General features: G+C 43.3%; 1 protein-coding gene across 9 annotated transcripts in view; it reads left to right on the forward strand.

The window, feature by feature from the left end:
• NBEA (neurobeachin) overlaps positions 1 to 14,314 on the forward strand; it is an 866,760-nt gene that overhangs the window by 297,197 nt on the left and 555,249 nt on the right. For all 9 annotated transcript variants that reach the window (XM_068267062.1, XM_068267067.1, XM_068267066.1 and 6 more), the window contains exons 16-18: positions 1,066 to 1,163; positions 5,734 to 5,826; positions 6,094 to 6,202. In XM_068267062.1, the coding sequence (XP_068123163.1) occupies positions 1,066 to 1,163; positions 5,734 to 5,826; positions 6,094 to 6,202 (300 nt within the window). The remainder of the gene's footprint in view (positions 1 to 1,065; positions 1,164 to 5,733; positions 5,827 to 6,093; positions 6,203 to 14,314) is intronic.

The raw sequence follows: 14,314 nt of genomic DNA on the forward strand, positions 1-14,314 counted from the left end.
ACTGGTGAATGTTAATCAATCATGGTTGGGCATCCAGCTCTGCCTAGTCTCTCTAACTCCCTCTTCACCTATGCTTTCTGTCCTGTCTGCAAAAACATGCTCCTTCACAAAGACAGCATTGGTCACTCACAGAAGCCGTCTTGTCTCTGCACATATGAGCAGACAGCATGACTCATCAGAAGAGGGGAGGTGGGAGTTAGCGCAGAGGCTGGATAGAGCTGCAGATTTGACCATGCTCTTCATTTTGGAAGACGGTGGAAAGTCATTTTAATAATGTTTTATCTGGTTAACCTGTTTGAGTGTGAACATCGAGAGAGAGCGATGGAGAGAAACTGAAAAAAAACCCTGCTGTAGACGAACACATACTGTATGTAGATCAGGGGTCTCAAACTCCATTTACCTGGGGGCCGCAGGAAGCAAAGTCAGGATGAGGCTGGGCCGCATAAGGAATTTCACAATCGCGGTGCATAGCCGCCTCTGCCTGCCCCTCTCACTCTTCCTTCATAGAGAGGGGTGGGGAGAGGCGGCGATCCGTGTGGCGATTGACGTCAGGAGGGGCAGAGCTGAAGCTGAAAGCTCTGCCCCTTCCAGGAAATGCTTGCCGGATTGCCCCCCCCGGGCGATTTGGGGGCTCTGCAGCCCTCGTTTAGCGGCGGGGATGCGGCGGATTACTTGGGAGCACTGAAGCGAACTATAAGGAAGCTTTTGCTGGCGAGGGCCACAAAATATTGTATCGAGGGCCGCAAATGGCCCGCAGGCTGCGATTTTGAGACCCCTGACGTAGATAATTTCGTTCGCTTATTCCGTTACATCGAATATAAAGATTTTTCCAACATGTCCAATCAGATTTTTTTTTTTTTTTTTTTTTTTAAAGGGATAATCATTCGCTTTTCTTGATTTAAAAAAAAAAAAAAAAAAAAAGATTCTTTCAATGACAATCAAGATTGTATATGTGTGTGTATGTGTGTGTGTTTATCTGTGCATATGTGTGTATCTTTGTGTCTATCTATATTTATTTAGTCAGCCAGGATTGTCTTGTAAACATGATGTTTTTCTCCATTATAGGATGAGAATATTCATGATGTTCTGCAGCTGCTGGTGGCTCTCATGTCTGAACATCCTGCCTCAATGATACCGGCATTTGATCAGAGGAATGGAATACGGTGAGGCAGAGACAGCACATCCATTAATTATCTAATTAGCCATGTTCTCTTTATTTAGAACGAAGGAAAGAAAAAAAACACAACAAAACCACAAAACCCTCACTAATTATTCTGTTTGTTTATCTCGGAAACAGGAAAAATATAATGGCTGCAGTCTGTATTGTGTGCTTACTACTTACAGTAAAATGTAACAAGATTCAGAATAGTTTCTTGCTACAGTATAAGAGCAGAAATGGAAGCAACAAAATACTTTGTCACGTGATCTCTGTCCACCAAGAGTGATAATCAGCTGGAAGCGAATGGGATTGCCCCCCAAACTACTTGGCTTGACGCTGTATGTTCACATGCGTTGTACAGCTTCCTGTGCATGCTGCAATTCCACTGGAATTTCCATAGAGGCAAACGGCGCAATTGACCCAGGCCCCTCCAGCTTGTATGGGTGTCCCAACATGTCTCCCCCTCACTTACGGTAACTTAAAGAAAAACTGTAACCAAGAATTGAACTTTATCCCAATCAGTAGCTGATACCCCCTTTTCCCATGAGAATTATTTTCCTTTTCACAAAAGGATCATCGGGGGGCTCTGTATGGCTGATATTGTGTTGAAACCCCTCCCACAGTGTGATTTCAGGACCATGGCTCTGACATCACACTGTGGGAGCCGTGTTGCATTGTGGGAAATAACAGCTGTAAACAGCTATTTCCAACTGCCAAAAAAGCAAGCAGCATCTCTTTCAACTGACATCACCTGCCAGCAGTAAAAATGTCACCATGTGATAAATGTCAGAGTGTAAATCAGGGAGAGAAAAGGTTTTACAATGGGCAATCGCTGACTAAATTATTTATACATAATTGTTGTAAAAATGAAGCAATGTCTTTGAGTGTTGTCTCACCTGTCCCAGCGGGCTCGTTCCTCTCTGTCTATGGCGCCACAGACTGACTGAGGAGCATGCATGCCGGGAAAGGACAGGTAAGACGCTACTCTGCCAAAGACATTGTAGGGGACCCGGGGAGCACAGTTAAATTGGAGGTTAATCAGGGGGGAGGGGTTAGGGTTGCAGCAGTGTGCTCAGGGGCCCCAGGGGGAAATATGGCTGCAACAGAGGGCCCCTAATAACTTTCTGGTTTAGTGGCCAGAGGCCCCATTGTTAGGTGTATCTTGGTACCTTAAAGCACTTCTGAGTAAATAAATATGACAGCCTCCATACCCTCTCAGTTTAGGGGTCCATTAAAGTGGACCTGAACTTTTGCACAGGACAAGGAAAACATAACCGAAATGCACCCGGTATGTATTTAGAGAGTTTAGCCTGTCTAATTCCCCCTCATTTGTATCTAATCACAAGTTGTAAATTGATCTCTCCCCTGTGTCACATGACTGCAATGGAAGAGATGGCAGATAAGTCCATTTGAAAGCAAAGGCTGTAAACAATGTCTGCTTCCATGAATCAGGAAGTAGAAACTGTGCAGATTAATTTTACGATTTGTATCAGCTGTAACAAATACATGTATTTTTGTTTAAAGGTTATTATACTGTTGTGTATCTTTTAGAGCATAGATGAGTTTTGAGTTCAGATCCACTTTAACTAATACACATGCCTGTAAAAATAAGGGATGTGTATCGCCTCCTCATCAGAAGGATGATGGGATTGTACCTGGTCAGGCCTACAGCTGGAATCCACCATTCGGATTCAGCCTAATCTGTCTTGTGCAGTCTGAAGCGTAAAACACACAGGCGGTTTTCTCTTTGCCGGGAAATTGAATTTTTTAATGGGCAGCGCTGTATGTAAGGTCACTGTGTCCTTGAAACGACGACATTCCAGTTTTTTGTTTTCTTTTAATGGAATTGGCACTGGAGTTTATTGATCCGACATCTAATTAGCAAATATTGATCCCCTGTTGTCCATTGGCAATTATTTTAATCGTATAAATTACTGATCCATTTATGTGGTTTGGGATGTTTATCCTACAATGCTGTTCGGGGAACATGGGAGTTTTTCAGCACGTGGGCCGCCCAGATCCTTGTGACCTCATACAATGAATCTTTTCTCCATTTTGAACCTCGTGAAACCCGGACTGTAATCTGAGACAATAAAGCTCTGTGTTACTCATGTCTGTAGGACAAAGTCACAATTGTTGCATTGCTGCTGGGAAACATCACTGATTATTTCTTCTAGTGGATCAAGATAATTGTTTTGATGTTTTTTTTTTATGAGGAATTTTTGAATCTCTGACCCTTTCATGTTTGGGTTTATGGAAAGTAAATCTGAAAACCGCCATTGTTGGCACAACGCTGAATAAACATTTGCAGGCTGTAGGAAGCACAGGGAACTGAATATCTATTGGGGAAGGCTAACCATTTATTTATGTGTCAGCAGGGAGCAAAGAGGTTTTAGGCCCCATTCACATCTGAGCGGGAATCACATGATTTTTAAAACTGAGTAGCAAATGTATCCAATGGCAATGCTCTCACTGCCACGATCGCGGGCGTTTTGCGATCAGCAAAAATGACAAACGCATTGCATGCATTGTTTTGGCGGCAATTCTTGAGCGATCATGATTAGCATGTATAAAACTGCTAATCGCAATGGCTCCCAAAACACTACTGTGTCCAGTGATTTTTCAGCGTTAATCACGGCAAGATCACTCCCGCAAAACGCTAGCGGTGATCGCTTGCATTTTGCAATTTTAGGTGTGAACGGGGCCATAACGGTGACAAAGAAACTTGTCCCGATCATCACATCTGTAGGTGACGTCACCTCTGGGTTTTCTGTGGTTCCTGGTATGATCTTGGCTCACACATAAATCTGCATATTTCCGGTCCAGTCCAATCCTGTCAGTTTGGCATCAGTTTTACCTGACTGGCCTGGAAATGTACACCTATTATGTGTGGTCACAGCCATAGAAACGCATACAAAACTGACAGGACATGACTAGAAACAGGCCATAGGCTAGGTTCACACATAGAAGGCATACTGTTCTGTTCAGGTCTTATCCTATCAGTTTTTGGCACTTTGTATCAGTTTTGTATGAGTTTTCTATGGCTTGGCTGACACACAAAACGTTTATACCTTTTATGTGTGAACAGACCCATAGAAAACCAATACAAAACTGAAAGGACTGGACTGGAACTCCATTCCAGTCCAGTCTTGTCAGTTTTGTATTGGTTTTCTATGGGTCTGTTCACACATAAAAGGTGTACAGTTCATATCTGGTCAGGTAAAACTGTTCGAAAACTTATGCAAACCTGACCGGACTGGAAGGGAAATGTACAGATTTATGTGTGAAAAAACCCTTAGTTGTAGTGGTTCCTTTCACTGCAGTTATGGATAACAGGTGTTAAATTTTTGTGTGCAGTAAATAAACAGCATCAATAGCAAATCATTTGTTTTTAGTATCAAAATCGATGCACAGCACTACCTGAGTGCAAGAAGGTTACCTTGTGTTGTCACTGGCATGTACCAGCTTAGCCAATAGTTTGTCTTTATTGTCCAAAGCTTAGCTGATACTAAGGGCCCGTTTCCACTATCACGAATTTCCCGCATGCAAATTTGCATAGGCAATACAAGTGGATGGGGCTGTTTCCACTTGTCAGGATTTCTTTTCGGTTTTGTGTGCAGGAAAAATCTGCACGGCAGATTCGCTCGCTGCACACTGCTAGGCGATTCGCATACAATGTAATTAAAAGGAAATTTCCATGTGATTTCGGTATGCGAATTTGCATACGATTTCGCATAAAACCAATGTAAAACCACACAGGCACTGACATGGTTAAATTTGCATAAATACAAACATATGCGAAATAGTATGTGAATTTGCGGTAAAATTTGCCTACAAACGCTAACGAATTTGCATCCGCATGCAAATTCATTACCGCGGTTTCCGTGACGATTCCGCACCGCACAAGTGGAAACGGGCCCTAAGGGTTATGTTAAGGAGAAACTCCATGCGTGCCATTAGACTAGAGTAAGCTTTCTGTTTACAGAATACCAACTGCCATCTATTAAGTTTGTGAAAAGGGTTCTCTAGCTTTATACACCCCAAAATTAGATGTGATGATTAGACAGTGTCTAGAGAATTCAACCCTGGGCCGAGAGAAGGTTCTCCAGCAGCTAGAGGAGGAAATGCCAAAGTGAACCCCCCTCCCCCAAATTGTGCCTGCCCCATTATAGGTAGCAAATATGCAGCCAGTATTGAGTAGGTTGCCCTCCCCTGAGTATAAGTAGCCAGATATGCCCCCAGTATTAGATAGCCCCCCTCTCCAGTATAGATAGCCAGATTTGCCTTCAGTATTAGGTAGATTCCACCTTCTGTATAGGTAGGTAGCTAGACGTGCCCCCAATAATAGGTTGCCCCCTCCCCAGTTTACATAGCCAGATGTGTCTCCATGTTCTCAGGGCTCTGCACCCGGAAGCTATTGCCTCTCGAGCCTCTGCCCTGTATTGGACCCTCTTCGCACCTTGGACTTGTCTAGAAACTGCTTCATCCGAACTTCTAACTTTCAAAATGTGTGGTTATGCGTCATGAGGTAAAATATGTTCTTAATAAATTCATTATCTTTTGTTCTCTTTCAGGGTCATTTATAAGTTACTAGCCTCTAAAAGTGAAAGCATCCGTGTACAGGCGCTGAAGGTCTTGGGATATTTTCTTAAGCACCTGGGCCACAAGTAAGTGCTGCAGAATTGCTCCTGTGTTAGTCTGTCTGTTGTGCAGTGTTGTTTTCTCATAGTACCATTAGTCTCTTGTGTTTATCTCTCATATCAATACTTCATGTTAACTGCACATTAATTTGAATTTAAAATGCTCTTTGTTTTAAACCTCTGTGATTAAATTTCTTTGGCACTTGCACATGTTTTGCTGACTCTGCTGGCTATCTGCAGATGTCTGGAGTACATTATTCTGCCATTAATATTTGATTCTTCTCCTTACGGCAGACGGAAAGTTGAAATTATGCACACTCATAGTCTTTTCACATTGCTGGGGGAGAGACTGATGCTGCATACCAATACGGTCACCGTAACGACGTACAACACGCTATATGAGGTAAGATGTTCTTGTACAACCTGCCGCTGGCTTGCTGCGTTCTCATATCTTGGGTATCAGAGGACTTATGCCAGTTATTAGAGTTTAGGAACAAGTCAGCCATATATTAAGAACACCGTGAGCAATAACTGTGCTACAGAAATTGGGAGTCACATACCTAGATCAATCAGCCCACATTCTATGCAGAATCAACAGAACCAATGACAACAGATACTGCTTGTAAATACATTTTTTTTTTTTTTTTTTTATTATTCTTCATTTTGTATAAAGTGTCTTCTCGCAGAAATACTCTAGTTTATATAACAAACATAATTTGTAAAGGGCTTTTCTCCTGTAGGATTTAAAGCTCATAATCATGGCTCAGACCAGTAAATGGTAAATTGTGGTATAAAGGATGATTTCTACAAGTCTGCAAATGCCAGGCTAAGCAGGTGACTTTTCAGTCTGGATTTGAATATCTCCATCGATGGGGTTGTCTTCACTGGGTGTGGTAGGGAATTCCAAACAGTATGGGCAGCATGACAGAAAGCTCTGGCTCCGAAGGTTTTGAGGTACACTCTGGGAGTAACCAAGTTTATGGATCCTGCTGATCTGAGGTTGTGAGGTGTGGTGCAGTTTCAGCAAATCCTTTATGTATTCAGGGCCCAAATTGGGTAGGTATTTGAATGTCAACAGTCCAAGAGTATTCTCTATTTTATAGGTAGCCAGTGCAGTGAACGAAGAATTGGTGTAATGTTACAGTAGCGAGGCTGGTTTGTGAGCAATTTGGCAGCAGCATTCAGTACTAATTGCAGGCGGTGCAGGTTCTTGTTTGAAAGGCCTACATAGAGGGCATTGCAGTAGTCCAGCCATGAAGTAATGAAGGTGTGAACTAGGGTTGTAAGACCCTCTGGGAGAATGAGATATTTAATTTTTGTAACATGCCTCAAATGAAAGTAGGAATATTTGACTACAACTGAGATTTGGTTTCTGAAGAACTTAGTTCTAACAGTAAAGTTGAATGGCTTTTAAATTATAACCTGCTTAATCTACAACATATTTTTATCCAGTGTAAAGACGGATTTCAAGATAGTTATTTTTACCTATTTCTCCCTCCTCCGCAACCCTCTCCTGCTTGCATTAATAGGCCTCAATTATTATTTCTTGTCCACGTCAAGAATTTCTTGAGGATGTGCAATAGGTGGTCCTAAACTGCTCAGGATTTGGCATCCTTTTTTTATTTGGTTCTTGTTTTTCATTTCCTTCCTATGTTTTGTGTTTTTACTGCTCATATGTTCTGGCAAAGGTGTGTTACAACCATTTGTACACATACCCCATGTACAGTGCAGATTTACTGTTCATTTTAGTTAAAGTTAACCTAATCATAGATGTTACAACTGCACTTCTCCTTTCCAGTGGCATATCTGGAGAATATGGCACCTATGGCAAACACTATTGTGCCAGAGCCCCCTTACCCTGTAAAAACAGCCTCTCTCAAGTACATTTGTTATTGTTGATTGTCATTTTTATTGCGGGTTACTTTCTCGGATGCACCTCTATTATATTACAATTGAGTAGCCATGTGTCTCAAAATTAAAGAAATTAATAGTCACAGACTTTAAGCTAAAAGAATGAAATAGTCACGTGGCTCCAGATCAGGGATGCCCACACTTTTTCGGTTCGTGAGCTACTTTAGTAGCTACCAAGTCGATGTGATCTACCGCCTACCATGCCCACCCCCCGACAAATACACACACACGCACACACTGTGGAAAATGGACTGGTATTAACTAGTACAGTTCTCCTGTGGCAACTGTGCATTCAGTTTAATCAATAGTCTCTTGTGTGTTGCACATATTAACACTTATCAGAAAATAATTCTTGTAGGATCATGAAGGTTTTGGCACAGTGAGAGAAGTAGATTTATTCACCTGATTTGGAGTGCGACAGCGGGAGCCGCTTTATCACTACTGCCCCAGCAGCAGGACAGGAGACACTACATGCGGGTGATTTGATATTGCAATTCATATCAGTATGTCGGGCAGGCAAACCAAGGAGCTGCTTGATCCCACAGACCCAGCCTTGCAGATGTACAGTGCTGGTGAAACATCCCCTCCTTTAGACTGGATGTGACATCACAGGTTTTTCAGCCATACTGATTGGCTGTTGCCCACAGGAAGGGGCGGCCACGGACACATTCACTGACCTCATTGGCCAGCACTTTACGCCTCTCAAGCGGGCACGATCTACCAAATAGGCGGTCGCGATCTACCGGTTGATCGCGATCGACCTATTGGGCACCCCTGCTCCAGATAATTAATCAAGTAGTCACATGCCTCCCAATAAAAAATATTAAGTAATCACAAGCATTTAGATAAAATAAGTAGTCACCCACCTCTGGATACAATATTTAAAGAGAACCCGAGGTGGGGTTCTTACATCGCAATCTCCATACAGAGGCTGGGTCTGCCTATAGAGCCCAGCCTCTGTTGCTATGTAGCTTCCTCCAAAGCCCCCCCCTGTGCACTGTGAGACCCCATTAATCACAGCCGTGCTGGCAACATGCAGCGTGTCGCAGCGTGCTGTTTACCTCACTAATTCCAGTCTCGCCACTGCCCCGCCTCCTGAATCGCTCCAGTCCCCCCGCCCACGTCCCTTCCCTCACCGCTGATTGGAGGGAAGGGACGCCGGCGGGGACCGGAGCGATTCAGGAGGCGGGGGAGAGCGGAGACTGACATTAGTGAGGTAAACACAGCCGCATAGCGTGGCTGTGTTTTATGGGGTCTAACAGCGCGCAGGGGGGGCTTAGGGGGAAGCTATATAGCAGCAGAGGCTGGGCTCTATAGGCAGACCCAGCCTCTGTATGGGGATTGCGATGTAAGAACCCCGCCTCGGGTTCTCTTTAAGTAGCCAGGTGCCTCAAGATAAACAAATTAAATAGCCAGCTTACTAGCAATACATTAACCATAAGTAGAGATTAACTATTTGACATACATTCTCTTCAAGCAGAATTCATTTAGAAGCATGTGATCAGATTATTAATTTGTAATTATCTGATAGTCTGGCCCTGATCTTATCATCATATTTCACTTCTGCTTCCAATCTAACTAAAGCCGAAGTGTAGAAGAGTGGGGTGTCTTGACAACCTGAGGGAAAAAGACACATAGACAATGGGAGCTGAAATAGTGCAGAACATTAGTAGCTAGTAAATGGTGTATAAATTAAAAAAAAGGGATACTCACAAAGATGGGTTGCAATAGGGGGGGCAACCAAGCACTTGAGGCTGGTGGAGACGATGAACCTGGCGACACTGAACCCGGCACCACTCGGGGTGTCCCAACGGGACTGGATGTGGTTGCTCTCTTTGATCAAAAACTGGATGCTACAATTGCGTCCTCCCTGTGTGGCCAGAATGATCCCCTCCAACCTTGATGGGATGGGGGGTGGTATGCATACAATATGGGTAAAGAGGTGCCCAGGTAAGGATATAAATAGATTAAAACCCAAATAAAACATAAAAAGTGAGGTGACTTACCTCAATGATGATTGTCAAATAAGACAAAAAGATGTATTATGCACAGGCAATGCGTTTCACAGGTCTGAGGCCACTTTCAGGCCAATAAAAGTGCCACAATACCAAAAGCCAATAGTATTGTGAGCCTGAGGCACCTGTATTGGCCTGAGGAAGCAGGCTCAAACCCGTGAAAAGCGTTACCTGTGCATAATAGTGCACAATTGAAGGTAAAGAGGCGCCCTGGTTGAAATAAAAGCATCTAAAAACAGCTTAAAATCGAGGAAATAATAAGAGGTGGCTTACCGCAATAACGAAATCCTTGTATATGACAAAAGATTTTTATTTAGCACAGGCAACGCGTTTCGGCTCCCTTTGCCATATCGACTTATTCATTTGGCACTTTTATTGGCCTGATGAAGCGGGCTTGGACCCGCGAAACGCGTTGCCTGTGCTAAATAAAAATCTTTTGTCATATACAAGGATTTCGTTATTGAGGTAAGCCACCTCATATTTCCTCGATTTTAAGCTGTTTTAGATGCTTTTATTTCAACCAGGGCACCTCTTTACCTTCAATTGTACATAGCTATACCCCCAAACAATCTGTGTTTGAGGGGTGGTGACTGACCACCTGTGGGTGCCCCACAGTGGACACCTGTCCCTACTTTTTCAAGGAGAACGACCACATCCAGGTCCCGGCTGGGACTACCCCGAGTGGAGTTGGGTTTATGGTCTCCACCTGCTTCCTACGGTTGGTTGCCCTTGCAACCTCCTTTTGTGAGTAGTAATTTATTGAAATTCCTTTTTTCAATTGCATACTAATATACTACACTATTGGGCTCCCGTATTTGTCTCCTATATTTTTTTCCCTGCAAGGTGCTGAGACACCCCCACTACACTACTGTGCATAATAGATCTTTGTGTCTTATTTGACTGTGGTCATTGAGATAAACCACCTTCACCTTTTTATGTTTTTTATTTTTTTTATTTTAATGTAATTTTATCCTTACTTGGGCGCCTATTTACCCATATTGTATAAAGCAGAAGTGAGACCACGAGCGCAACTAGCCATTCAGGGACTTACAACCCAGTCAGCTTACAAAGCAGTCAAGGAAAACAATAAAACATGCAGGGATGTCTATGTAGGCTGAAGGAGGACTATTTTAAGGATAGTGTCCTGTAAGCACTCTTCCGCTGTCCTTGTAAACGATTGTTTATCAGAGTATTGCATTATGAGAAGTGCTTTGCGTGTTCTGAGGAGGATCAGTGCAGAGCTTTTACCTTTCCTAAACAGAAGATTCGCCAATTGTTCTTCTACGGGACACAATGCAGCAGAGTTCACTGATCCATTCTGTGACAGTCAAGCATGATTTTGTACAAGTGCTCTTCACAAAAATATGTATTTGTGAAGGCCATTACTTTACCTCTTGTGTTCTGTCGCCTTTTGTTTGGATTGTCATTATCTATGGATTTGCACTTTGCTTTGTTGTGCAGGTTATTTGTAGTGAATGCTTAAAATGTGCCACTGTTATGTTGTTGTTTAGAGGTGGCGGCAGAACCACCGACTGATGCTGTCTTTCTCACCATGCCACTCTTACACGATGCCTTGTTTAATTTTATTTTCTTGTGCAGTGTATTTTTTCATGCTAGATTTTTATTTAGCTGTACTTTTTATTCTCAGTAGCAGTGGCAGTTGGTCTTAAAGGGAACCTGAAGCGAGTAAAACTTTTTAAAATAAAAACATAGCGTAGCTGCAAATGAATATTACATACTAACCTCAGAAGCTCACCATTTTCTTCTTACAGTGATCCCTCCCAGTTCTGACAATATGTTGTCAGAACTGAAATATACCAGTTGCTGTCAGTTATATATCAGCAGTTGTCAGTTACAACTGGATGTACTAGGTAATGTCCATTTTTCCCTATGGCTCAAGTGGCTGATATTACAGTTTAACAGTGTGCTGACCAGGAAGCTATTATGGGGTAATGGCCATTTTTAAAATGGAGGGCAGAGAATTCCATTGATCACAGTGGACAAATGGGACGCAGGAGAGGAGAAAGAGATTGAGGAGTAAACAACACAGGAGGTAAGTATGACCTGTGTAAGGTTATCTTGACTGTTTATTTTCAGTTCAGGTACTCTTTTTAAAGGAAAACTGAATTGTTCAGTAAAAATGAGGTGACATGTTGGGGTTGCAAGACAATGACAACACTGAAAAGGAAGGAGTCTTGGTGGAAGCACTTGTTAGAGCATAGAAGTTGGGAAGCTCGGTTAGGGTAAGTGGACTTATATTGGCAGCAATTGTTAGGAACATGATGGCTACTAGGGATGGTCAATGAGATGCAAACAACTCCTAGTTGATGCAGGGTTATGCAAATTATGTTTGCACATATATGCATCTTGAAATGGACCAAAATAATTACACCCTGGTGGGATTTGATTGCTCCATAAAGCTTAATAAATTTGCATAGAAAATTTACATAATCCTGCATTAACTCGGAATTATTTGCATATATTAACCATTCCTAATAGCTACACCAGTTGAGATAAAGTAGAGGGGAGTCTGTTGTTTGAAGATTGGGAAGGGAGAAACCATAATGTCAGCTATTGTTATGTTGGCGGAAGAAGGGATGACCTGATGTCAGCATTTACTTAGGGGACAAGAGGGGGAAACTGCACTTGGTGGTTAAGGGCAGAAGACATGATGGGAGTACCCAATAGATTTGAATGGGTTTCTAATGGCAGCATCCGTTTTCAGCAAAGTATTTCTACAAGCAGGGAAAAAAGGACCAACATGTGAAATACTTCAAATTCCCATTGACAGCCACACCACATGTGTAGACTAATACAGGGCCCCCCACCGACCATGAAGGGGCTCTCCAAATCATTGCCACCTCTCAAACCAGGTGGATCTATATGTATATGTATTACATCAGCTCTTCCAGCAGCTCTTCATCATATAAAAGTTTCCATTTAATCCAGTAACATGTATAAAAACATAAGAAAAAACAGCATCATGTAATACAGTCTAGGGAAGTCCACTCGGTGTTGTCAGCGCTTATAATATAGTGGTCTGCCGTCCAACCGGGCACTGCTAGAGAGATTGGCTCGTGGCGTCCCGCTTTGCTATTGCTCCCACTGGCGGCTCCCGCTGTTCTCAGGATCAAAGTTGTCTGTCAGCTTCCGGGTACGTGACTGAAGGACCTCCTGATGTCACGTACCCAGAAGCGGCCGGCCGATTTCCTGTACATGACTGAACGCTGACTGAGAAGTGTTCTCCCTGACCCAGTGTCACTTGGAAAGCTTCTGTCTGTTCCTGTTTATCATGCCAGTCAGCTTTTCTTCTCCTTCTAGTGCCATGTATAAACACTGCCTCACTCCTGCACTGTAATGATGGATCACAGATCATTACTGTTTCCTGGGAGCTGCTGTACTACAGCCTGCATGATCACACTGGATGTTTGTTCAGCAAATCAGAGTGCTAGGAAACCAGTTTTATTCCAAGAAGACGTGTCTGTTACAATTATAAAAGGGTATGGCTTTGGAAAAAATTGGTAACATTAATCTTTATAATTACTTCCATTACTGTTCTGCTCTTTGGGCTTTTATTTAGTCTGACTGCCAGGCAGAAAGCGCGCCATGATAGCATATACTTCTGAGTTTAAGGGAGAACTCTCTCCGGCTACAGCGTAAAGACATATTTGCCGTGGACCAAAGTCACAAATACCAGTATACTGTAACTATTTTATTTTATGTTTTGCTTTTCCCCGACTCCTGACCACTAAAGCGCAGGGAGCGGAAATAAGAAATCTGGAAAACGTTTCTAGCACATGACAGGCTGTTGCACATGACAGACAGTTCAGTCTGTAACATGACTTTTTGTGGATTGGACATCGTGATGTCATTGAGCCAAGAATCTGACACACGAATAGAGCCAAATCCATTCAACTCCTCTGTTGCAGATTGCATCACCATATTATTTAAACAGGATTTTGGGAAGCTGGAAACTTGGGCGCCGGTGGCACCATGGAGGTTTGAGCACCGTCATAGGCGCCCATAGTAATATAGCGTACGGTGGGAAATTTGGCAGGCGGAGGCAGCCGATAAAACAGCGGGGACGTGCTACTATGCCTGCTATTAAATAGCTGGCCCTGGCGCATGCCATTTAGTTACCCACCATAGTCGATGTTACTATGGGAACCTATGGTGACGCCCAATATTCATTTTTTTGTGGTGGGGGTCGTTGAAGTTAGGCATTGTTGGATTATTTTTTACGGTTAGGGCGTTGCTGGGGGGGGGGGGGGGGTGTAGATGAGTGTTTATTTTTTTAAGATTAGGTGTCATGTGTTTTGTTTTGTCTTTTTAGGTTGGGCATTGGTGGTGGTGGGGTGGTCGGGGTTGTGCATCGCTGAGGGAGGTGGTTAGGGTCAGGAATCGGATGGTTGGGGGGTACGTTTGGATATCGGCGGGAAAGGGAAGGTGGTTAGGGTCAGGCATCGGAGGGGGAGGGGAGGTGGAAGTGTTTAGGGTTAGGCTACTGGGGCGGGGTGGGGGGGGGGGGGGAGATGTGATAGTAGAGGGATGGTTCTATGTGAGAATAGGGTTAGGCTTGGCTGTAGTAA

Source organism: Hyperolius riggenbachi, chromosome 2 (genome assembly GCF_040937935.1).
Source record: "Hyperolius riggenbachi isolate aHypRig1 chromosome 2, aHypRig1.pri, whole genome shotgun sequence".
NCBI lineage: Eukaryota > Metazoa > Chordata > Amphibia > Anura > Hyperoliidae > Hyperolius > Hyperolius riggenbachi.